This window comes from Talpa occidentalis, unplaced genomic scaffold, assembly GCF_014898055.3.
Source record: "Talpa occidentalis isolate TD23 unplaced genomic scaffold, MPIMG_talOcc4v2.1 talOcc4.9, whole genome shotgun sequence".
Classification (NCBI taxonomy): domain Eukaryota; kingdom Metazoa; phylum Chordata; class Mammalia; order Eulipotyphla; family Talpidae; genus Talpa; species Talpa occidentalis.
In genome coordinates this window covers 38,608,349-38,632,864 of record NW_023605305.1, presented here as the reverse complement: position 1 = coordinate 38,632,864, position 24,516 = coordinate 38,608,349, and the positions used below count along the sequence as shown (strand labels likewise).

Here is a 24,516-nt window from a genome sequence, read left to right as displayed (position 1 = left end):
GAGGGAAATTGGCTTTTATATGTTGTTGGGTTTTTTTTTTTTAAGATTTATTTATTTATACAAGCACTGGGCACAGTCAGAAGTCTGCGCGCCATGTGGGACCCTCCTCCGGAGGCCGGGGAGCAGCCGGGGATCGAACCGGTGCTGCAGAAGCTGCGGACAGCTTCGCAACCCAGCGTTCAACCGCTGCGCCACCGGGGAGGCCCTGTTTTTTTATTTCTACATGTGGACAGTGATTACAGAGCTTGTAAGTTTATATTAAATTCATCACATATATAGGTTTTATGCCAACCTCTGAATATATTATAGTGTTTACATTAGAAAATGCCAAATTGAAAACAAAGGGGGTATAATTGATCATATTTTGATATGAAATGTGAAAAAAAGCTTTAAGTAGTGCCACTTATATGGAATATACTGAATTTCTACTGTCTGTTCTTCATCTACCCATTTTTTTTTAAACAGGGCCTATTCAGCAATAATTGTATATTTTTTGAAATGACCATAAATTAGGGCAAAATTGATGTTGGAACAAGTAAGGGAATACTTGCTGGAACTGAGCTACTGAGCAGATAAGAGCAAATAAGATTAAATTAATGAAGTATCCTTTGATAAAGTTGGGGATTAGTGGACAAGAAAGGGAGATTTGGGGTAGGTGGGGTTGAGGTGATAAATGTAGCAATGATGATTAGTTTTCTTTAGTGGGAAGTGCTAGACTTTTCCTCAAATGATCCTAAAGGAGATACTATCAGCCTCTGTCCTCACTGCTGAATCAGCATGTGTCCCCTGCCCTGGAACAACACTCACTGTGGTTCTGTCCTGCCAGGCAGTCCATTAGGTAGGAATTCCTGTGTGATACAGCCCTGCAATGGCTGTATACAGCCCTGCACCACCATCACGGGCTCTGAGATCTTCTCCAAAATCCTCAGTGCTTCTTGATTTTACCCTCAGCAGCTTTTCCTCATTTTCGACTGGGCAGGTGGGGGCTGTCATGATGGATCCAGATGCCATGGTGAACTGTAATGCAGAGGAACATTTGCAAAAAAATAATAGCACTGTAGGTCAGAGCTGTTGGTGACACAAGCCCTGTGCATATCAGAAATATACAAAAATAGATGACTGGATCGTGAAGATGTGGTAATTATACACAATGGAATATTACTCAGCAGTCAAAAAAGATAAACTCATGCCATTCAGCAACATAGATGGAGCTGTGAGGGAGCTAAAACAGAAAGAAAGAAAAAGATCGGATGGTCTCACTTATAGGAGGAATGTAGGGGAACCAGATAAGGGATCAGGAAAATAATAATTATAATAAATTAAAAGAACAAAATTAACAGGCAACTATAAAGAAGAAACCTTCTGCAGGGGAGGGGGAGGGAGAGGGATCAAAACAGGGGAGGGAAGAGTCAGGGACTGTGATGATAGTGCACGGGTAAGGTGGTGGTAGGAATTTGACATGGACACCACCTGAGAAGAATACATTGTACAAAAAGGAAGAATGATGTAAAATATATATAAAATAAAGTAAAAGAAAAGGAAAAACTCATGCCATTGGCAGCCACATGGATTGAACTTGAAAGGATAATAGTAAGCAAAAAAATCAAACAGAGAAAGGTAATTACTAGTTGGTTTCACTTATATGTAGAATATAAAGGAAATAAATTAATATTCCCATAAAGACAAGCTGAAAACCTACCCTTTAAAAACTGATAACAGGTCCTCCCTGGTGGCACAAGGGGTTAAGCACCACACTATGCAGCAGTCTGCAGCCTCTGCAGCATGATTTCAATCCCCAGCTGGCCAGGGAGTAACCCACATGGCGCAGTGGACCTCTCCTGACTTGCCCGCTGCTCCCCTCAGCAGTGTATTTCAGTCGGTCTGCTTGTTCTGTTCCCCATTCTGTCTCTGGTGGATCATCTCAGCCCCTGCATCTCTAGCTTGTACCCCAGCTCTTATATGCGTAAATAAACATCTTAAAAAAAAACAATTACAGAACTAACCTTTGATAACTGAGATAACAGACAGGAAGGAGAGTGGGGGGGGAGAACAGGGAGAGAAGGAGGCTTATGGCCTTTGGTGGTGGAGTGCAGGTGACTTGGTGGTGGGTGCACTGAGGTGGGAATACCTGGTGGGAATACCCCTATGTTGCCTTGATTAAAAATAAATATATTAGTTAATTTTTTAAAAATGATGTGATATTTCATGAAAGCAACAGACGGCTAGCAGTCCTAGTATTTCGGCTGTGCATTTGCTTCCTCAGATACATTACTAAGCAGCGTTCACATGTTCCCATTCTCTCCTAGTTTTGTGACCTCTTTAAAGATTAGTATTTTTCTCTGTGTCTCGGTTTTTTTCTTCCATGAAGTGGGAATATTGAAAGTAATACTGTTGCTGTTCTGGTCATTAAGAGGATCACGTATCTCATAATGTTTATGGTGTTACTAAAATATTGCTGATATGTGGTAAATCATATAAAGTATGGATGAAAAATTGAGTGTCCCTAAAGGCAGGGAGGGTAATTTCTAAAATAGGGTGAAGAATTGGCTTTGGACTAAAGCGGTGACACTTTCCCCTGTTGCAAGCAGGTGGAGGACACTTGCCATGAGGAGGATGAGCAGGCAGGAGAGGACCAGCTTGGCGGCTGAGAGACCACATGGTGGAGGAAGTGGAAATCAACATTTGGAACCCATTTAAACGAGGTCAGGACTCAAGAGAGTTTACCTGTGTGTGGGTGAAACAGTAAACGACAAACCCCATAAGCCTGGCGTTCTCCCACTGTTTCCTTTTCCAGGGGAGCTAGAAGGAGGTTTTCAGAGGTCAGCTAGGACAGTGGGAAGAGGAAAGAGGGAGGAGCACATGCTGTCTTCATGATCACGCCCTGCCTGTCTGTTTCTTCTGTTGTTTTGTTTCCAAATAAGCACTGTGGGGGACTCACTGACTGATTTCCCTCTGGAGGTGGACAAGGATGGGTCAGGTTAAAGGAACCCAGAGCCACCCTGGGATATAAAATTCTGGAGTCAGACTGCCAAGGTTCAACCCCAAGTGTTCAAAATGCTTATTGGTTTTCACAGTTTTGACCTCGGAATGTATTTCTGTAAGCCTCTTCTTTCTTTATTTCTCTCTTTCTCTCTTTTTTTCTTTCTTTCTTTTTCTTTCTTTTTCTCTTTCTCTCTCTTTCTCTCTCTCTCCCCCCCCCTTTCTTTCTGCATACAAGAGCTGGTGTACAGGCCTGAGATGCAGGGGGTTAGACGTGTCACAGGAGACAGAAGGGGAGCAGAACAGGCAGACTGACTGAAGTACACGGCTGAGGGGAGCAGTGGGCAAGTCAGGAGAGGTCTGCTGCGCCATGTGGTTTGCTCCCTGACCAGCCGGGATCGAACTTGTGCTGTGGAGGCTGCGGACATCTTCATAGGTTGTGTCTTAACCCCTTGTGCCACTAGGGGGGCCCAATAAACCTCCATTTTCTAACTAGTATTATAGGTAAACAAATAAATCCTGCCTGATTATTACTGTACAGTCTGCTATCAGAGTGGATCTAAATAATAAAAAAAAATACACTGTTTACTGCACCACTTTAAAAAATGAGCAAATTTAACAATGTATTAAAGTTTATCAATGTGTTTAATGAGCTGCAAGTATCTAAGTAGTAATAAGGTATGCAAATCTTTTTTCTTTTTTTAATAATAAATTTTATTTTTATATTCCCCATACAATTGTAACCCCCTTATTTTGACCCCAGTCCCTCCCCTCCCTGCCCCCCATCCCCCATAGAGTGTCTCTGGTTCATAGTTGTTTGTTGATTTTGATTTTCACTTTCTTATAGTTATTCATTTTCCTGGTCCCTTATTTAAGTTTTCTAGATTCCTGCTATGAGTGAGACCATCTGATATTTTTCTTTTTCTTTCTGGCTTATTTCGCTGAGAATGATCCCTTCCAGCGCCATCCATGTTGCTGCAAATTGCATGTGTTTATCTTTTTTGAATGCTGAGTAATATTCCATGATATATATGTACCACATCTTCTTGATCCAGTCATCTATTTTTGGGCATTTGGGCTGTTTCCAAAGCTTAGCTATTGTAAACAGTGCTGCTATAAACATAGGGTGCAGGTGCTCTTTCGAATTGATGTTTCTGTGTCCTTTGGGTAAATACCTAGGAGTGGAATTGCTGGATCATATGGAAGCTCTATGTTTATTTAGTAGGTCAAGAAATCTCCACACAGCTCTCCATAGTGGTTGGACCAGTTTGCACTCCCACCAGCAGTGCAGGAGAGTTCCTTTTTCTCCACACCCTCGCCAACATTTGTTGTTGCTAGTTTTTTTAATATGTGCCATTCTCACTGGTGTAAGATGGTATCTCATGGTAGTTTTGATTTGCATTTCCCTGATTACAAGTAATGTTGAACATTTTTTCATATGCCTGTTGGCCATTTGCATTTCCTCTTCAGAGAAGTTTCTTTTTAGCTCTTCTGTCCATTTTTTGACAGGATTAGTTTCTTTGTTGTTGTTGAGTCTCATCAGCTCTTTGCAGATTTTTGTGATCAGCCCTTTATCATTAGTGTTGTGTGCAAAAATGTTCTCCCAGTCGGTGGGGTTTCTCTTTGTTTTGGTTATTGTGTCTTTTGCTGTGCAGAAGCTCTTTAATTTGATGTAGTCCCAGCTGTTTATCTTTGCCTTCACTATCACCGCTTTGGGTGATGTATCTGTAAAGGTGTCTTTGATGTGGTATGCAAATCTTTTCATCAGAAAGTGACATTCATTTATTTATCAGAATTTATTTGTATAATTTTATTTCTTTTCCAATAGTTAGTGGTAGCAGAGTTGTTGGAATTAAATGTGAACCCTCGCCTGTGTGTTATGTGTAAGAAGAATTGTAGAACTTTGGTTGCATCCAAAAATGCATAGACTAAACATTTTAAAAGCTTTAGGAATGAATAGAAATTTTTAAACAGATTTTGAAAACACAGGCCTACTGAAATGCCCAATCTAAATAAACAAGTAGGATGAAATAGTTTTATTGTGATTCATGAGAATCACTTGGGCTAATGTTTAAAAATACCCAAGCCCTGTCTTCTCAGCAAGCACCAGAAGTTACCTGATACAGTTCTTGTAAGGCCCACACAATAAAATCAGTGTGTGGTGAACAAACATGATAAATGTTCAAGTAATTTTTAAGTTTCTTCCCATTAGACTGGCTTATTTTCCTGAAATGAGCATCCATAGAGCTCCATAGAGGGTCCATATTTGCTCCTTTTGGCAAATAATATAAAATACAAAACTCACTTTCTTCAAGCTGACAAAACTTGGATGCAACCAACACATTCTTTGGTAGATGAATGAATAGATCAGCTTTGCTAGATCCTAACATTGGAAGAATATTCAATGCTAAACAGTAATGAGCTATCAACCTGATAAAAGACATAAAAGAGGCTTAAACACATATTAATAAGTGAAAGAAACCAATGAAAATATTCTCTATGGTTTTGTGATGAATAATACATGTTATTATGAATTTGACCAAAGCTACTGAATGTGCAACATCAAGAGCAAACCTTTAGGTAAACAGTGGACTTTGGGTGATTACAATGTGCAGCCTAGTTCTTTTAAACAAGGTACTATTTTGGTTAATAATGTTAAAAACAGGGAAGACCATGCATGTCTGAGAGCAGGCATTTTATGAGAATCTCTCTACTTTCCTTCCTCTCTATTTTATTGTAAACCTAAACTTCTCTTAAACATTTTCTTTTAAAGAAAAGAGACAGTGAGGGATAATTGAACACTATCTTGATTTTTGGTGTTTCTATGAAATTAGTTTTTGTAGTTGATAACATTGTGAGTATGTTACTTGAGGCAACTTCTCACTTTTAAAGACACCTGAAATATTTTTGGATGAAAGTATATGATGCTGATACCTTTGGATGAAAGAATATGGAATTAACTATTACATAATTGGAGAGAGAGGGAAAGATGTAGAGGAAATAAAAATAGTAATGAGTGGTATTTGTTGAAGCTGACTCTATTTTGTATTAGTTTGAAATTCTTCCAAATAAAACATTTTTAAAGTTCTAGACAAAATTATATATGACTTTGTGAAACACATATCAGATACCCTTCCAAAGCCTTATTACAAGCTTATATATGCACACTATCCTTAAGTTAAACTTCATTAGTCTCATATTAAACTAGCCTCTAGCTAAATAGGGGTGCAACTGCATTGTTGCAAATACTGAATGGTCCTAAAAGTCATGCTTGTGTAGATATGTGTCAGAAAGTGAATAAAAGACTATGAAATAGGGTTGAAAAGATCAGAAGACAGAAGAGGAGAGCTAGAGATGGATATAGTCAAATAAATATCTACATTTCCAGCCACACACTGATTTCTGTTAGTTATCCCCCCTCACACACACACACACACACACACACACACACAAACACGCACACACAATATAGAAGAGAAATAGAAGCAGGGAGAAGAAGAGGAGGTATGGCAGGAGGAAAAGAGGACAAGCAGGAAGGGGAAGAGTTGCTGAAAAGGAGAGAAAGAACTGTCAGACAGTAGATGACGAATGAAGATAGTGACAAGCAGGGAACTCAGGGAAGATTTTCCAGAAGGCAGGGTCAAAACTGCTTGGGAGCACTGAGAGCTCATGTGTATAAAACTACCACCACTGATACTTTGAAGAGGAAGCTGTTTAGTAAAGTAATATAGTCAAGAACTAGGGTAAGAGGTGAGGAGTGAGTTGGCACATTCATGGCAAGTTCCCTCACAGAGCATTGTGGTAAGTGTCTCCTGGCAACACAGACAATATCAGCATCGAGAAAGACACTCCTGATGCATTTCAGTCTCTCAGTACCTGTCACACTTGCTGCCTAACTCCTCACCAGCACAGTAGTAACAGCTGGGATACCCAGTCACCTCAAAACACCCAGATTTTCTTCAGAAAAGCTGATGGCCCATGTCAGGCATATCTTGGTGATGCTCAGGTTTTAGAAAAAAGCTGACTTTCAAAAATCCCTTCTGTCCTGTCCCAACCTCATCCTGGGCTCCTGTTCCCAGACAAGAACTCCTGTGGAGCTGGAAAGAAAGCAGCTATGGTGAGAAAGTAGTAGATCTTACCTGTTTCTCTCCTCTGTTGAGGTGGAATGATTTAGTGACTTCTGTGTCTGTCACTGCATAGTTGGATTTATATGTCATCTTTCCAATGTCACGCAGCTCTCTGGATTTCCTTGAGAGAATAGTCAGAAGTAAAGGAACTTCTAACGGATGTAGAATAACATGAAACTGAACAGGGGACAAAGCAGTGAGTCAACAACCAGAAAAGGATTTCTGGAAGTCGTGCTAGTAAGAGGTTATATGGGTTCACATGTTTTCTCAACTAAAATCTTCAATTTTTGGAAGGTTTTATAAGTATTAGAAATCGTGTTTTTTTTAGGAATGTGTCCATGATATATACGAGAATGTATCTTAGGTTTAGGCATCCGTTGGAGATGCCTGGAATGAGGAAGTGCAATATTATGTTTGAGCTATAATTTTCTTTAAAATGGCTACCCAGGCCTCCCTGGTGGTGCAGTGGGTTAAGATGCAACCTATGAAGTGGTCCATAGCCAGTGAAGCACGAGTTTGATCACTGGCCAGGGAGCTGTCCACATGGGGTAGCAGACCTCTCCTGACTTGCCCACTAATCCCCTCAGCGGTGTATTTCAATCAGTCTGCCTGTTCTGTTCCCCATTCTGTCTCTGGTGAATCCTCTTATCCCCCACACCTCAGGCCTGTACCCCAGTGGAATGACAAGCATTTCATTCTAACCCAAGAGTTTTAAGCTCTAGACAGCTGGAATGAATTCCGACATGTTAGGTTTTCCTTCAACAAAATTTTCCTGGAAATTTACCACCTTGAAAATGTGGTGCTGGACTTTGGGAACTGCTTCAGCCAACATCTTAGTACTTAATTCTGAAAATAGGTTAGGGATTAGAATTTCAAGGCTTTTTGAGAGGCTAAAATTAGGATTTTCATCTCGTACTTTTTGTTTCCTACTGTAGTAACTAGAGTGTTCTGTGGAACTGACTTAAGCAGAACTCCTAGCATAGCACCTATTCCTCCTGCTGTGGGAACTCCCCATCCATGATTATTGTTTCTGGTCACATGTTAGTAATTGCATCCACTTGTGTTTAAATAAATTATAATTCTTACTAGATAGAAGAGGCACAAAGAACATACAAAGTAAAACAAGTTATGTTCCCATGTTGCTACTGTGTATCCACAGTAACAATTTAGTTGTGCTTCCCAGAGACAGATGATCTGTTCATTATTTTGTAAATTCAGTGGTACACCTTTATATATTTTCTGCATCTTTTATTGATTCATGAAAAAATCATAGAGTTTTTTCATGTCAGTATAAAGATATTTTCTTTTTTTTTTTTTTATTTTTTATTTTTTTTTATTTTTTATTTTTTTTTTTTTTATAGAGGCATGCTTTATTTATTTGTTTGCTGGTTTGTTTGTTTGTTTTGTTTATACATGCACTGGGTACAGTCAGAAGTGCGGGAGGGCGAGAGAATTCACCAGAGCCAGAGCGGGGAGCAGAGCAGGCAGAAGGACCGAAGTACACTGCTGAGGGGAGCAGCGGGCGGCAGGAGAGGTCTGCGCGCCATGTGGGACCCTCCTCTGGTGGCCGGGGAGCAGCCGGGGATCGAACCGGCGCCGCAGAGGCCGCGCGCAGCTTCGCAACCCAGCGCTCAACCGCTGCGCCACCGGGGAGGCCCTATAAAGATATTTTCTACTTTCAAGTTATTGACTGTAGAGGTTTCTTTTTAAAGGCTGTATTAAGAGTTACCTTGCCTGATGACAGAGCAACTTTAAAGTTGTTTCATCTTTTAAAGTTACAAAAATCTTGCAACAAATACATTACTATTTATCTCATTTCAGATTGGATAAATAAAATCTATGTGGTCAATGTAGAGTTGTTGAATCAACAGCATTTTCATTTCAATTTTTGAGATACATATTTGTACCCTTTGCACTATGCTACAAATATGAGACTCTGCCACTTTCCCAATGTGCCAATCTGGTCTACTATCAAAAGTTTTCCAGATGATATTTGACAGATGATACAGTCAACTCCTAATTTTACTTTGAATATCTTTAATAATCAGAAAAGTTAAATTTTTTCTATTAATTCCTCACAGATTATATAATCTCATTATATAGAGAAATTATCTCCATACCCATACTGTAGGTTACGGATGATTTCTTCAGCTCACTGTCTTTTTTCTTTGTGGGAAACTTTTCTCTGATTGAGTCATTATATCCTATTTTTTCCATTAATTTATATTAATTCAGTCAAAATGAATGTTGTTTTTAAGATGTCAACCCCTGATATACTATGGTAATAACTTTTTTACTTTTTGAATTTATTGAATGCAACAGCCACCAAAGAGAGTATTCATAATTGTGCCAAGAGCTTTCATGCCTGTATCAATGACCTTAAAAGGCATAGACAGTACTCTAGTTAATACACTACAAGCCTCAAGGAGGCCATCAAGGATTGTTGTGGATCTATTGCTCCTAGTTTCTTGAATAGCTTCTCTCAGATTATTTGCCTCTTTTTTCATCTCCTCATATTTCTTTTGGAATCCTTCAGTAAGTAGTTCTTCTTGCATCTGTAAAAAAGAAGAGAGTCTCCTGTTAAAAATACCCAATTATCAGTATTTTCTATTTAACAATTTCAGCAGCTAAGTATGTCCTGCTACTTCCCACAACCATAGGTGCTTTTTGATGAGTTTGTAAAATATATCCATATGTTTGGACCTGCAAAGTGGAAGTATCCATGGTTTGTATCTCCATATGACCCCTGAAAGCAATCACTGCAGTGGGGATGTGTTGGGGCTGAGCCAGGCCTGATGGCTATGCCAGCAATGTGTTCAAATCCTTTGAGTGCACTTTGGAGGGGGATGTAGATTTATTTCTGACTATCTCTTGATTCCACTGAGGTGGTATGAGAATAGACATAACAAATAATGGGAAGTGCTGGCTCTCTATAGAACACAGTTAACGCATTCCAGGTTGGGGACAAAGAATGCTTCTAAGAATGCCCTCCCGGCTTATTCATGCACATTCTATACACTCTTATATCTAGGAATGACTTAGGCAATTTGGAATAAAATAGACCCAATTTTAGTGTTTTTAGCATCCCGATTTTATATCAACCACAATCTTTTACTTTCAAGACCAAATGGATCTATTTCATGTTTCTTTGTAGTTTTTTTTTAGAAATATTCTTTATATCATTTTTCATTTTGATATAAATATATGCATTTATGCACAATGTATGCATTTTCATCTTTGTTATAGTCCATATAATTCCCACCCCCCTTATTCTTAGTGGTTTTACGTACCATTAAGGGCTCTACGACTGCTGTCTTATTGACTTTGGGGTCAGATCTGATCTTATAAATAATATAGTCGTGTGTGTTTTTTGTATTCTGCAAAATGAAATGCCACAGGAGGTGTTGAATCTGATACATTTAAGGCTTCACATGATCCAGGTTTATTTGATATTTCAGGTAATAATATGCCTTTGGATTTACTTTTAGGCCACGATTTTAGTTCAATTTTTTATTCTCTTCCTACTGAGGAATTATAGTTTTGCCCTCAGTCACTGCTCAGGCCATGAAGACATACCTTCAGCTTATGATCCAGCATCTTTTCCTGCTCTCTAAGTAGTTCATCTTTTTCTCTCTCCATCTGCTCTTTCAGTTGGACTATGTTTTCCTTGAAACTTTTCTCTTGAGCCTCTGTTATTTCCTGTTGTTCCTTCTCTTTCTGTTTCAGGAGCTCCTGTTCCTGCTCAGCTGCCTCCTTCTTGACCCGCTCAGCTGTTCCACAATGGTTTTCGCAGGGGGAGGAAAATAATAGTAATGCAGAGCTGCACCCTTCTGAGCTAATAGACTTTAATAGTCTAGTAATATATTAACATATGTTCTATATATATTAATAGTCTATAAAATGTCAGGGAGATCTCTAAAACCATCTAGTAGTCACACCTGGAAAATGTGTTAGAATGTGATGGTTGTAGGAGCAACAACACTCATCTGGTTTATTTCACAGGTATCAATTTCCCCACAGACATAGAGGATGCTGGTTATTTCAGGAAAGTTTTGCTTTCACCTGTGTCAGTGCACTGCAGGACCTTCCCTCTCAGCCCCATACCTGCTATGGCCTTGTCTCCATCAGTTAGGGCTTTGTCTGCCTGCAGAATGGATTCCTCTGTTGGTGCCTGTGACTTCAGGAAGCTCTGGAGGACCTCCTTTGCCTGAGGAAACAACAGGGGGCAAGGCCTAGTCAGACAGCAACATCTCTTCTCTTATTAGGGAAAGTATTGTTCAGTGAAACTATAAAATATATCCTGTAAATTCTTCATCCATTTGAAGATCCATACTGGTTCTTTTCCTTCACTGGCCACAAAGTAAACACCAGCTAGAACAGCTCACATTTTAGTTCTACAGTTTCTTCTTTCAAGCATACTACCCACACCTCTCCCAGGTCACAGACAACCAGATTTACATCCTGTTCTGCAAACACAGAGTGTCAATTGTTTGCAGTGTCTGTGCATTTTTTTCCTGCTGATGGGATATTTATGCACATATCCTTTATGAGATAACATTTTTTTTTTTTACACTAAAACATGTAGCTCCTACCTCTTCTTCCGGGGGAGTTTCCTAAAGTTCATTCTGAAATTTGAGTGGCTGCCGTGTACCAGAGCTTCTCTATTAGCTCCACCACCTGATGACTGTGTCTTTACAGGCAAGCTATTAACTTCTCAGTGCATTCCTTTTCTGAATTTTATAATGGGGTGCTTAGTTCATTGGAAGTAGTAGCTAATTCACAATATCTCAGAATTAAATTGATAATCAAGATCTGGATTTAGGAAGTAAGTGTTCTAAATATTGTCGTTCATCAGTAACCATCACGAAAATCACTGTCATCATCCCCTCAGTGTATACCTTTGTGATAATCGTTACCTCAACTATGGACTATTTATTTGTCCCTTTCTGAAACACTAAACTTCCTGAGAACATTTTTGTTTCTTTCATTATATATTTTCCATATGCAGCTCAAAAAGAGTTACATTGTTTGCTAAGTGAAAGGAATGGTCTTTCTCATCTAGATTCCTGCTAATGCATCTTACATTTGGGAAGAAATATGTCTGGTTTATTTAAGAAAATCTAAGTTATTTGGATATAAAAGCTAAAATGACCTACCTCTATATTTTCCTTTATCTATGCAAATAATACTATAGTCTTGGACCCTACCACTCAATTTTGCTTTTCTCAGCTCTGTTTTTTTCCCACCTTAACTCCTTTCCTGGGCACCAGCTCATAGTCCTGCTCAATTTTGTTCTTAGCTTCTAAGTAGAGACTGTGTCCTCCAGGCACAGAGAATCTTCCTCTGGAAATGCTCTCCATCAAGGACTCTGAAATCTTCCTAAGCTCAGCCTGGCAATATTTGAGAGATGCATCTTCATTCTGCAGCAAGAAATTCTCCTTCTCTTTCTCTGTGGTTTCCTGCCAGTGGAAAATGGAGAAATCCAAAAAAAGAAGTTGTTAGGAGGTAAAGTCCATCTGGGATCCTTCTGGAAGAAGCAGTCTTGTGACCTAAGAGTGGATGAAACACAAAATGACCACGAGCCAGGAGTCTTGTATTAGTCCCAGTTCTGATCAATTCTCTTCATAACCTGTTCAAAGTCCCTCATCTCCTGTGGGCTGAGGTCACTGTCTCAGAAATGATGGGGTTGGTAGTCATGAACTGTCAACTACCAATTATTTTCTTCATTGAGGTGTATCTGACATAAAATATTTTATTAGTTTCATTTGTTCAACTTAATAATTTGATATTTGTCAACATTGCACGATGTTCACAACATAATTCTAGTTAACGTTTTTCATCTTACATAGTTGTGAATTTTTTCCTTTTACTGAGATTTTTTATGATCTATCCCCCAAGCACTTTAAACATGCAATAAAGTATTATCGATGGTTCACTTTAGATTGTAGAATTAACAATGCTCCATCCATCAACAATGAATAATGGAAAAGTTATTGGATGATGAGAAGTAGACTTTCTTCTCTACTTGGAGTGGTATGATGCACATAATATACATAGCATATCAGCTGCTCATTGTGAATTAAGTGGTATCTGAACAGAGTTCTGAATTTCTCATAAGTTCTTTCAATGAGTGCTTGTGTGCATAAATATTAGGAACAAAACTTGTTTGTCTAGTTAGAATTTCAGTTCTCTCTTCTATATGAATGAAATGATATTTGTGATTGGTCAAATAGTCAAAGGGAAACTCAAAGGCAAACTTAGAATAAAGGAGCCCTTTCTAAGAGGAATTTATAGACCCCAATAGTCTCATCTCTGATGTTTACACTCTGCATTTTCTCTGGGACTGTGAATATCAATCCTATTAATGGGATATGTAAAGATAATGGATTTTGAGAGAGAGTTCCACTTGGTCATTACCTAATCATTTAAATCCTTTAAAAGCATTTTCTGTAGGTTGGGGCAGAGAAGGTTGTCATGTAAAATTTGAGAACAAAAGGAGGATGGCATGTGCTCTTGGTGGATTAAAAAAAGAAGGTTGGTTCCCAGGGTCTCCATATAGTAAATAAACTCATTTGAAACTTGCTTTTTAATTGTACATGAGCAGAGTGCAGATACTGCGCTCATGGTAACTAGTTACCATGATATTACACTCATGGTAACTAGTTTTGTTATAATAGGAAAAAATGACTCAATCTTTTAGAAAAAGGAAGGACTATATCAAGTTCCTTCTACAATGAGAGCACATGAATCCGAGGACTGAGCAGGGTAAATCTAGGCATCTTTCTGGAAACACAAAAATAAGGCAAACAAAGATGAGACTTATTACCACAAGCATTTTCTGGAACTCTCGCTGGTCATCCTTGAAGGAATGTTCCATGAAGACTGCAATGGCCTCCCTCTCACAGGCTGTGTGCAGGTCTAACAGCTCCTGGAGCGTGTTGGTGGGGAACTGCACTCTCTGGGCCATCTGCTGGCTGTAGTGTTCGGCTGCCTTCCGCACAGCCTCTGAGTTCTTAAGCTGGGCCAGAGTTGTCACAGCATTCTCCAAACAAGGTACACTTCCACTGTTGATGGCATCCACGTAGGTCACAACTAGAGTCCCCAGCCCTGAATGTCATGATATTTAGGGAATAAAAGGAATTTACAACATTTGGAGACCAACATTCTAAAAATCAAAAAAAGTTCATTGAAACAACTTCATTTTCATCTTTGCTTCATCTTCAACCTTGTTCTCATCATTGCCTTCTCCTCTTTCCTCTTCTATGAATCAACATCCTGGCAATAACATCACTTTGTATATTTTATACCTCTCTTTTATGGTTTTCTAATTCATCATGTTCCAATCATAAGTCAATGATATCAATATGTAGTCAAGGATTTTCTGGAAAACTTTACTCACAGATATAAAATGAGAAGGAACTTACTTTACAGCTAAGTGAAGTGCATAATTTATTGGCATTCTTTCCATATGAAAATAAGGGCCCCCTTATAAAAAAAATCATTATGAATTTCAGGCCAGTGCCACACTCCTCCCTCAGGCATGAGTCCACCTGTATACAAGACACAGTGTGTCTGCCCAGGTGGCCTATCCATGATCCAGCTCAAGAGGTAAGGTCATATTTAAGCAGTTTCTCAAACACTCAGTGAGCTTTCAGAGTCTCATGTCCTCTTATTTATTTCCTAACTGCTGTAAATTCACAGTACATCTTGTGTCTCTTCACCAATAAACACTTTCACATCAACTCATCTGCATGCAGATTTCTAATCTTAACAGAATCCGGTGCTTATGTCATTACTGTGTAAGTTTCATGAGACAAAGGAGAGCTCAATAAATACTTTACCAGGGATATTTTCCTATTGTAAACAGTGCTGCAATAAACATAGGTGTACAGGTGTTCTTTTGAATCAATGTTTTCGTGTCCTTTGGGTAGATCCCTAGGAGTGGAGTTGCTGGATTGTATGGTAGCTTCATTTTTAGTAGACTGAGAAACCTCCAGACAGCTTTCCACAGTGGCTGGACCAGTTTGCACTCCCGCCAGAAATGTAGAAGAGTTCCTTTTTCACCGCATCCTCGCCAACACTTGTTGTTGCTTGTTTTGTTTTTTTTTTTTTTTTTTTTGATATGTGCCATTCTTACTAGTGTAATGTGGAATCTCAGTGTGGAAACGACCCAAATGCCCAAAAATAGGTGACTGGATCAAGAAGATGTGGTATATATATACAATGGAATATTATAAAGCAATCAAAAAAGATAAACTCATGCCATTCACAGCAACATGGATGGGGCTAGAAGGAATTATGCTCAGTGAAATAAGGCAGAAGGAAAAAGAAATGTATCAGGTGGTTTCACTTATAACAGGAATATTGGGAAACCATATAAGACATCAGTGTAAAAAAAATAACAGTACAAAACAGAACAAAGTGAAACAGACAATTATAAACCAGACACATACTGCAGGGAAGGAGGAGGGAGAGGGATGAGAGTGAGGGAGGGAGTAGCACAGGGGACTGTGGTGATGGTGCATGGGTGCCTTGGGGAAGGAAATTCTATGAATACTCAAACTGAAGGGGTGGGGTGGAAGCAAATATTGTCTAAAAAAAGGTAAAAAATGATAAATGTTAAAATTAAAAAACAGGGATATTTTAATGAAGGAACATGCATTTCTATGTGTGACATTAACATCTGCCTTACTCTACATAGAACAAGACTCAAAAGTGCCAACAAGTCCAGGGAGCAATGAGCTTCATCACACACACTGAGCCACAGAGACATGTTGTGACAATAGACTCACCATGTCCAGTCACAGTGATCCCTTGCCTCAGGGTCTTGGCTTCTGCATGTGTGAAGATATAGGAACAGAATTTTCGGGATTGCTCTTGGAAACTTGAATCCAGTTGATTTTCTGACACTTCCTCCAAGCGGTGTAACAGCTTTTTGTCACTTGTAGGTCGGTCAAAGACAAAGCACTTCCATTTTGGAAAGAACTTCCTGATACACTCTCTAGGCAGGTTGGACATTTGCGTTTGGGTATTATCACCTTTATGTGTGGAGAAAAAATAATCACTGAAGGAATGCTTTCAAGCCGGGAGCTGAAGACTTTCATTCCAGGGATCTTTGATCCATCTAGATCCTGTGCCTGTAAATTTTTCTTTTTATGATCATGTAAATCAACCTTATATAATTCAACACAATATGTGGAGAATCTTATCTCTATACAGAACCAAGAATGAAGGGGACAGTCTCACTGGAGAGATAGATCAGTGCTTTGGGGGAAACCTTTAGTGCATAAAATTATTTATATGTAACTATGTAACTTAGTAAAATAAAACATGAAATATATTTTGAAAGTTTGGTAATTAGATATCTTTGTGCTTTTGGATTTACCTATTTCTAATCTAATGGACATTTTTTTCTCTAAATACAGATGGAGGAACACTTAAACTGAATTAGTAAGAAAGATATTTGGGCTTTAGAAAGTTTGAGCACTCATTGTAAGTATGAACTTTCAAGGTATCAATTTTTCTGAAATCATTAGGTCCAATAATGGATTCTAAATTTCATTGTTGAGCTTAAACTCTGATCGCTGGCATTTTTCCAATAAGGATATTGACTCCATACCCACCAATCATATACCAATAACCAATATCATAAATTTCAATCCAAAGTCAAGTAAAGAATTCATCTCAACTGTTGAATGACTGGGCATAGTTCATCCTACCTCCACTGAACCTTCCATCAACCAGGACATTCTCTATACCTTTAATCAACTTCAAGGCATTCTCCAGGTACTCATCTTCAGTGACGGGGTGACCATCTAACTCCAGCTCCAGTGTGAAATCACGGACAGCCCAAACAAAGTCTGGAAAGAAACTCACAAACTCGGCTGAGTCATTTCTTTCATCAGAGCTGGGAGAGGATTTTGTCCTCATGAGGTCTGCTAGTTCAGTCACATAGCTGAGATTTAGCTAAGGAAAGAAAAGGGTCTTTCAACAAAACTTTCAGATCTCACTCCCAAGCCACTTTTAGAAACATTTCTATTTGCCCTCCTCTCCCTTTTCTCAGTTATTCATGAGAACTGAGTTACGGGAAAGAAAAATTAGTGTCATTGCTATTTCCACACACATGGTAATACAAGGTAGTCTCACTCCATGAAGGATACTGCAGCTGCTCCAGGGCCTGGTGGTTAATGGTCCCAATGCTGTTGTAGACAAACATGCTGCTGAGAAGCACGGCCAGTGTGAAGATCCACGAGTCATTCTTAGGGTCACCCTAGAAAGTCATTACATTAAGGGATGTAGGAGCTTACTCTTCTTTCATCAATCATTTCCTTACTTACTACATCATTTGTACTGTTGCTAAATAGTGGTGTATAAATCATTAATTTTGAAAACTATCCTAAACGAAAACCTCAATTTTGGAATTTACGTTTATTCCTCTCATGGCCTGAGATACTTTTGCAATTAACTTTAGCAATGAATAACACTATTAGTGTATGTCAGATATTTAAGACAATGACTAGACATAGAAGTAAACAATGATGCTTATGTAATATTTTTTTAATCGTTGGCTCTATTGGGGGCACAATTATTCAATTAAATGAAGTTTACACTTCTCACTATACATCAACAAAATATCAGATGCTGAATTTATTTATGTGAACATAAAATTTCTGCCCCAAGAAGATATCTTTCGAGAGGAGCAGATATACATGGCACCATGGAAATGAAACCATGATGAATGCATATTCAAGACACAAGGAGACTTTCAAAAAACCAGAAAAAGTATTCTGTTAATTCAGGGTTTCCCTGTTGGCACAAGGGCTTAAGACAACCTATGAAGCTATCTGCAGCCACTGCAGAATGAGTTCAATTCCCGGCCAGCCAGGGAGCAACCCACATCGTGCAGCAGACCTCTCCTGATCCCCCCACTGCTCCCCTCAGCAGTGTACTTTGGTCAATCTGCCTGTTCTGTTCCCCACTCTGTCTCTGGTGAATCTTCTCACCCCCTGTGCCTCTGGCCTGTGTCCCAGCTCTTGTATGCATAAATAAATTTTTTTTAAAAGTATTCTGTTAATTCAGAGTAAGAGGTGTTCATGTCTAAATAGAATGATAGCATTATGTTTTGAACAGCATGGGCTAAGCATTGACAGTTGTAGAATTGTGAAGATTAATGAATCAAAATATAGAAGGACCAAAAAAAGACAATTGGAACTGTGAGAGTGCAGACATAAGGTATTACAAATGTTTTATTTGACTGTGGTTTGTTTTTTGTGTGGCAGTAGATGACATGGCTTTAGTGGGGTTTGGGAATGTTATGAGTGACTTGTCATAGAATCAGATAACACTCAAATGCACTGCAAGTTGCAAGGACAGCAATGGCTCTGCTGCTGTTAAAGACAACATAAGAAAATCTATCAGTATAATCCAACACATCAACAAAAAGAAAAATAAAAACCATATGATCATATCAATAGATGCTGAGAAAGCGTTTAACAAAGTCCAACATCCATTTATGATGAAGGCCCTTGAAATTCTTGGGATAGAAGGAACTTACCTTAACATGATAAAAGCCATATATGACAAACACACAGCCAATATTATTCTCATTCTCAATGGCGAAAAGCTGAAGTCCTTTCCTTAAAGATCAGGAAGAAGTTAAGGATGTCCTCTCTCACCGCTGCTCCTCATTATAATATTGGAGGTCCTAGCCAGGGCATTAAGAGAAGAGAAAGACATACAAGGAATCCACATAGGGAAAGAAGCAGTCATACTATCACTATTTGCAGACAATATGATAATCTATAGAGAGAACCTTAAAAACTCCACCGAAGAACTACTCAAAATAATCAACCAGTTCAGTAAAGTAGCAGGAAACAAAATCAACACACAAAAATCAGTAGCCTTTCTATACACAATCAATCCGAAGAAGAAGAAATCAAGAAAACCATCCCTTTTGTAATTGAAACAAAAAAATCAAATACTTGGCAATAAACCTAACAAGAGGTGCAAGACCTATAGAAAGAAAATTATAAAACACTGTTAAAAGATATAAGAAGATACAAAGAAATGGAAAGACATCCCTTGCTCATGGATTAGAAGAACTAACATTATTAAAATGTCCACCCTATCAAAAACAATATACAGAGTCAACACTATTCCAGTAAAAATCTCAATGACATTCTTCAAAGAAATAGAACAAATACTGATCAAATTCATATGGAACCACAAAAAACCATGAATAGCCAAATCCTTTCTGATGAAAACAAAGGAGAAAAGAGGTATCACACTTCCAAACTTCAGCTATACTACAAAGCCATAATAATTAAAACAGTTTGGTTTTGGAACAAAAACAGACACACCGACCAGTAGAACTGAATAGAGAGCCCAGAAATAAAGCCACATTTATTGGACAACTGATCTTTGACAAAGGAGCAATGAATATGAAATGGAACACGGATGTTTGTTCAATAAATGGTGCTCGGAAAACAGAACCACCTCATGCAAAAAAATGAAACTAGACCTTTCACCATGCACAAAATTCAACTTAAAATGAATAAAAGGACTGGACATAAGACCTGAAACCATAAAATATGTAGAACAAAATATAGGTAAAACACTATAAGACATATATCACAATAACATCTTTAAAGACTTATCACCCAAAGCAAAGAAAGTCAAGGAAAACATAAAGAGCTGGGATTACATCAAACTGAAAAGCTTCTGCACAGCAAAAGAGACATTAACCATAATAGAGAGGCACCCCACTGATTGGGAAAAAAATCTTTGGACTCCAGTCAACTGCTAAGGGTCTGATCACAATATATACAAAGAACTCACATGACTCAACAAAAACAAAATGATCAATCCAGTCAAGAACTGGGCTGAAGAACTTAAAAGACATTTCTCCAAAGAGGAAATGCAAATGGCCAACAGGCATATGAAAAAATGTTCACCATCCCTAATAATCAGGGAAATGCAAATTGAAACCACATTGAGATACCACCTTACACCAGTAAGAATGATACATATCAAAAAAACAAGCAACAACAAATGTTGGCAAGGATGTGGGAAAAAGGGACTCTCCTACATTGCTGGTGGGAGTGCAAACTGCTCTGATGACTATAGAAAGCTGTCTGTAAGTTCCTCAGTCTACTAAAAATGGAGCTACCATATGACCTGACAATTCCACTACTAGGCATCTACCCCAAGGACACAAAAACATTGATTCAAAAGGACACCTGCACCCCTATATTCATTGCAGATTATTTACATTAGGCAAAACCTGGAAACAACCCAAATGTCCAAAAATAGATGACTGGATCAAAAAGATGTGTCATATATACACAATGGGATATTATTCAGCAATCAAAAGAGATAAACTCATGCCATTCGCAGCAACGTGGATGGAACTAGAAGGAATTATGCTCAGTAAAATAAGCCAGGAAAAAAAAAAAAAGAAAAATATCGGATGGTTTCAGTTATAGCAGGACTATAGGGGAACCCAAGAATACACCAGTGTAAAAAAATTAACAACAGTACAAAACACAACAAAGCAAAAACGGACACATATAAATCAGACATACTGCAGGGGAGGAGGAGGGAGAGGGATCAGAGGGAGGGAGGGAGGAGCACAGGGGACTGAGGTGATGGTGCACGGGTGCACTGGTGAAGGAAATTCTATGGGGACTTCACCTGAGGGGGGGGGAAGCAAATATTGTTGAAAAATAAACAATGATGTAAAAAATTTTAAAAAATAATATAAAACTTTTAAAAATAAAAAGTTTTTTAAGTTAAAAAACATAACATCAAAATTATTTCATTTATCATATTTTTGGTGGGTGTATTCATGATTTTATATAATCAGTGAAGAATTCTTCATAGATAAGAGTATTGTATTAAAACCTAATAAGTAGTTCTGGCACAGCTGAAGCTTTTCTGGGGATTTTTTTTAGAAACATTTATTTGTTTATGCATACAAGAACTGGGATACAGGCCAAGGTGTGCGGGGTGAGAGGATTCAACAGAGACAGAGTGGGAACATAACAGATTGACTGAAATACAGTGCTGAGGGGAGCAGTGGGCAAGTCAGGAGAGGTCTGCTGCACCATGTGGGTAGCTCCCTGGCCAAGGCTTAAACTCCTGCTGCAGTGGCTGCAGATAGCTTCATAGGTTGCATCCTAACCCCTTGGGCCACCAGGGAGGTCTTCTGGGGATTATTTTTATAGACTACTTCAAGATCTCCTGTCTTCATGGTTCCTATTCTCAACTCCATTAATTCCCCAACTCCCACGCCCCCTACACACACCTTAACTAAAACAGTCTATTGGCCCCATAGGTTATAGCTTCCTCCAGATGTTTCCCATTCTGAATGATTAGGTTTGGTTCTTCATTTTTATATCCATGGTGCCCTATACTGATAACCTGCTTATTTCTTACCTCCCTAAACTAGACTCTGGGTGTTTCCTTCCTTCACTGTGGTATCTATAGTACTTAACACAAAAGCCTCAATTCAGCAACCAGGTCCCTTTGGTGTTAAAAATGAGAGGGTCTATTGCTAATAAGTAAAGTACTAATCTTTAAAGGAAACAAATTCAAGAAACAAAATTTAACCTCATTGTTCAAAGTATTATGTCATAAATTGAGGTGGCAAAGTGAAATATAAGTAGGGTATCAAGAGCAAAGAAGGCACTGTGCCTTACCTTTTCCACATCCCCCAGGCCCTCAGTGTCCAGAAGGACCAGGGTGTGCTTTGGCTTGAAGGGGTGGGGCACACACCACATCCAGATGCCCTTGGTTTCAGACTGCACTGTGGAGCCCAGAGGGGAACATGAAATGGAAGGGGAGAAAGTGTTATTGATAATACATAATCAGGTAATAGATAGTCCAGGATGTCCATGGGTTACAATGTTTAAACTTGTATGTAGCTCAGCAGTTTACATTTATTACATTTGTAATATATGTATGTTTTATATACTCTGTCTATGTGTTATAGATGCACAGTAGAAAATACCATATAGAGAAAGAGAAGGGCATATATTTGATCCCTGATTGCAAGGAAAACTACTATTTCAGCAAGGACAAGGAAACAATTTCTGCTTGTTAAGGAAATTCTCAAGAAGGAGTTTGTATTCCTGGTTTATCTCTCACCATTATGGACTCAAATTATGTCACATTACTGAATTATGTAAAATAGTTTATTTTAAACATTTTTAGAATTTTTTTTTTATTGAGGTAACATGGCATATGTTGGTTATATTTCACACAGTTCCTCAGTCTACATTACCAACCACACCCATTATCAAGGTATCCATAGTTCTCACCATAGTGCAGGCCCTCTATGCTCTGTTCCCCACCCCCACCCTCCTCTTTTGGAGCTCAAAAAATAGCAAGTACCAAAAGAGGCAACAAGTTAGAATAGAATTCTTGAAATAACAAATGCTAGTAGTAAGTAAATATGGGGATAATTTCAATCTATACAGAGTGAGGCCAATAACTGCAGAAGACTAATTACTATATATTCCGTAAAAATAGTCACTAAATCAGCAATAGTTCAACAGCCTTTTTTCCCAGTTTTATTTTTTGAGAATGTGTATAATATCAATTGCTGATATCTAATACGCATTTAAATTGCAGATAAAGTTTGAAAAGCTATCTGCTAATATCTAGAATGGCTGAAAGTATATCTATTCTATGAAGCAACAGTTCTACTTCTGGGAATAAAAGAAACACAAAAGATCTAAATACAAGAATGCAGCACCATACATAAAAACTAGAAATAATACTGTGTTCATCGAGAACAAATGATACATCAATTGTGCTATTATTGGACACTAGTATAGCATAATGTGGTAAAAATAAATAACATATGCCTATGACAAAGTCTAAGGACTTTACTATAAACCTCTTGTTGAGCAATGGAAGTAAGAATAGCAGAAATATAATTCCCTTTATATAGAGTTTAAGCTATTTCTGAGACATACATGTGCAGATTATAAAACTAATTATAGAAATGAAGAGTGAGAGAATGCACCATGAAAACATCAACATTGATGAACTCTAGTATTTTGTTGATGTTTTATTTTTACATATGGACAGTGATTTTGCAACCCTCTCGATGTTATAGCTTGCACTTAGGTAACACCAAATAGAGAACAAAAGGGGATATAACTGATCAAATTTTCCTATAAAATGATGCAAAAATGCTTTAACATAGCCTCAGTTATATGGAATATGCTGGTTTCTACTGACTGCTCTTTAACCATCCATTTTTAAAATGAAGTCCTATGAGAATATTTTTGTGTTACTTGATATGACCCTAATTAGAACAAAACTGATGTTGGAACAAGTAGAGAAATACTTGCTGGGCCTGCCCTACTGAGCAGAAATAAGTCATGGAAATATAATTAATGAAGTATCCTTTGTTAAAGTTTGGGAAAAGGAGATTTAGGGTAGATGGAGTTGAAGTGACAAACGTAGCAATGATAATTAGTGTTCTCCAGTGGGAAGTGCTAGACTTTTTCTCAAATGACCCTAAAGGAGGTGCCACATCAGCCTCTGTCCTCACTGCTGAACCAGCATGTGTCCCCTGCCCCGGAACAGCACTCACCACGGTTCTGTCCTGCCAGGCGGTTCATTAGGTAGGACTTTCCTGTGCGATACAGCCCTGCAATGGCCACCACCACCACGGGCTCCGAGATCTTCTCCAGAATCCTCAGTGCTTCTGGATTTACTGTGAACTGCTTTTTCCTATTTTCCACTAGACAGATGGGGGCTGTCATGATGGATCCAGAGGCCATGGTGAGCTGTAACCCAGATGACGAACTCCAAAAAATAAGAGCACTGCAGGTCAGAACTCACGGTTTCACAAGCCATGTACATATCAGCCTTCTGCTTTGGAATCTATATCTCAACTTTCGACATTTTGTGTATTTCTAAAGACCATCATATAGCCTCTTGCATCAACATTGGTGCAGTGGCCTAATGAACCTTATATTACTGATGAATCCTTAAACTTGATCTATAAAGTGAATGGAATGAAAATATAAAAACTGAGCACTTATGATGAAGATGTAAAACACTAACATTTGGGGACTAATGAAGAAAGAAAGGGAGCTAGAGATAAGGAGTGTCCAGAATCAATATCACATTAATGCAGAAATATTTTTCGAGTACCTACTGTGAGACTTGTTCACGGAGCTGAATTCTAGTGTGTTTGGAGGGATGGAGAGATAGACAAGTAACAAAGAAGCAAAATTACAAAACACACATGTATATACAGTATATGCTCAAGGAAAATAATGAGGTAATAGGCATAGGAAGATTGAAAACAATGAGGTACTAGGCATAGGTGGTTGAAGAGATATGGGGTGTGTCATGGAAGGCCTTTCCTAGAATGAGAAAATAAATGTAT

The 24,516-nt window shown here is 38.5% G+C and overlaps 1 protein-coding gene across 1 annotated transcript; it reads right to left on the bottom strand.

Annotated features, from left to right (window-relative positions):
- Positions 1 to 834: 834 nt before the first annotated feature.
- Positions 835 to 23,903, bottom strand: LOC119236768 (guanylate-binding protein 4-like). Its single transcript, XM_037500743.1, has 13 exons — positions 23,713 to 23,903; positions 21,806 to 21,933; positions 17,267 to 17,376; positions 16,865 to 17,061; positions 15,899 to 16,144; positions 13,933 to 14,213; positions 12,353 to 12,565; positions 11,211 to 11,313; positions 10,683 to 10,876; positions 9,433 to 9,661; positions 7,891 to 7,952; positions 7,119 to 7,283; positions 835 to 1,017 (listed from the first exon to the last, which is right to left on the bottom strand). The coding sequence occupies exons 1-13, from the start codon at positions 23,900 to 23,902 to the stop codon at positions 835 to 837; spliced, it is 2,301 nt and encodes a 766-aa protein (XP_037356640.1). The 5' UTR covers position 23,903.
- Between the last annotated feature and the right edge of the window lie 613 nt (positions 23,904 to 24,516).

What these genes read in the sequence shown, in the direction of transcription:
- LOC119236768 (XM_037500743.1), bottom strand. Translation starts at nt 23,902, where the DNA reads ATGGCCTCTGGATCCATCATGACAGCCCCCATCTGTCTAGTGGAAAAT. An exon ending in CCTGGCAGGACAGAACCGTG is followed by an intron (nt 21,934 to 23,712) that starts GTGAGTGCTGTT and finishes CTTCCATTTCAT; the next exon opens with GTTCCCCTCTGGGCTCCACA. An exon ending in AGTTCCAGAAAATGCTTGTG is followed by an intron (nt 12,566 to 13,932) that starts GTAATAAGTCTC and finishes TTCCACTGGCAG; the next exon opens with GAAACCACAGAGAAAGAGAA.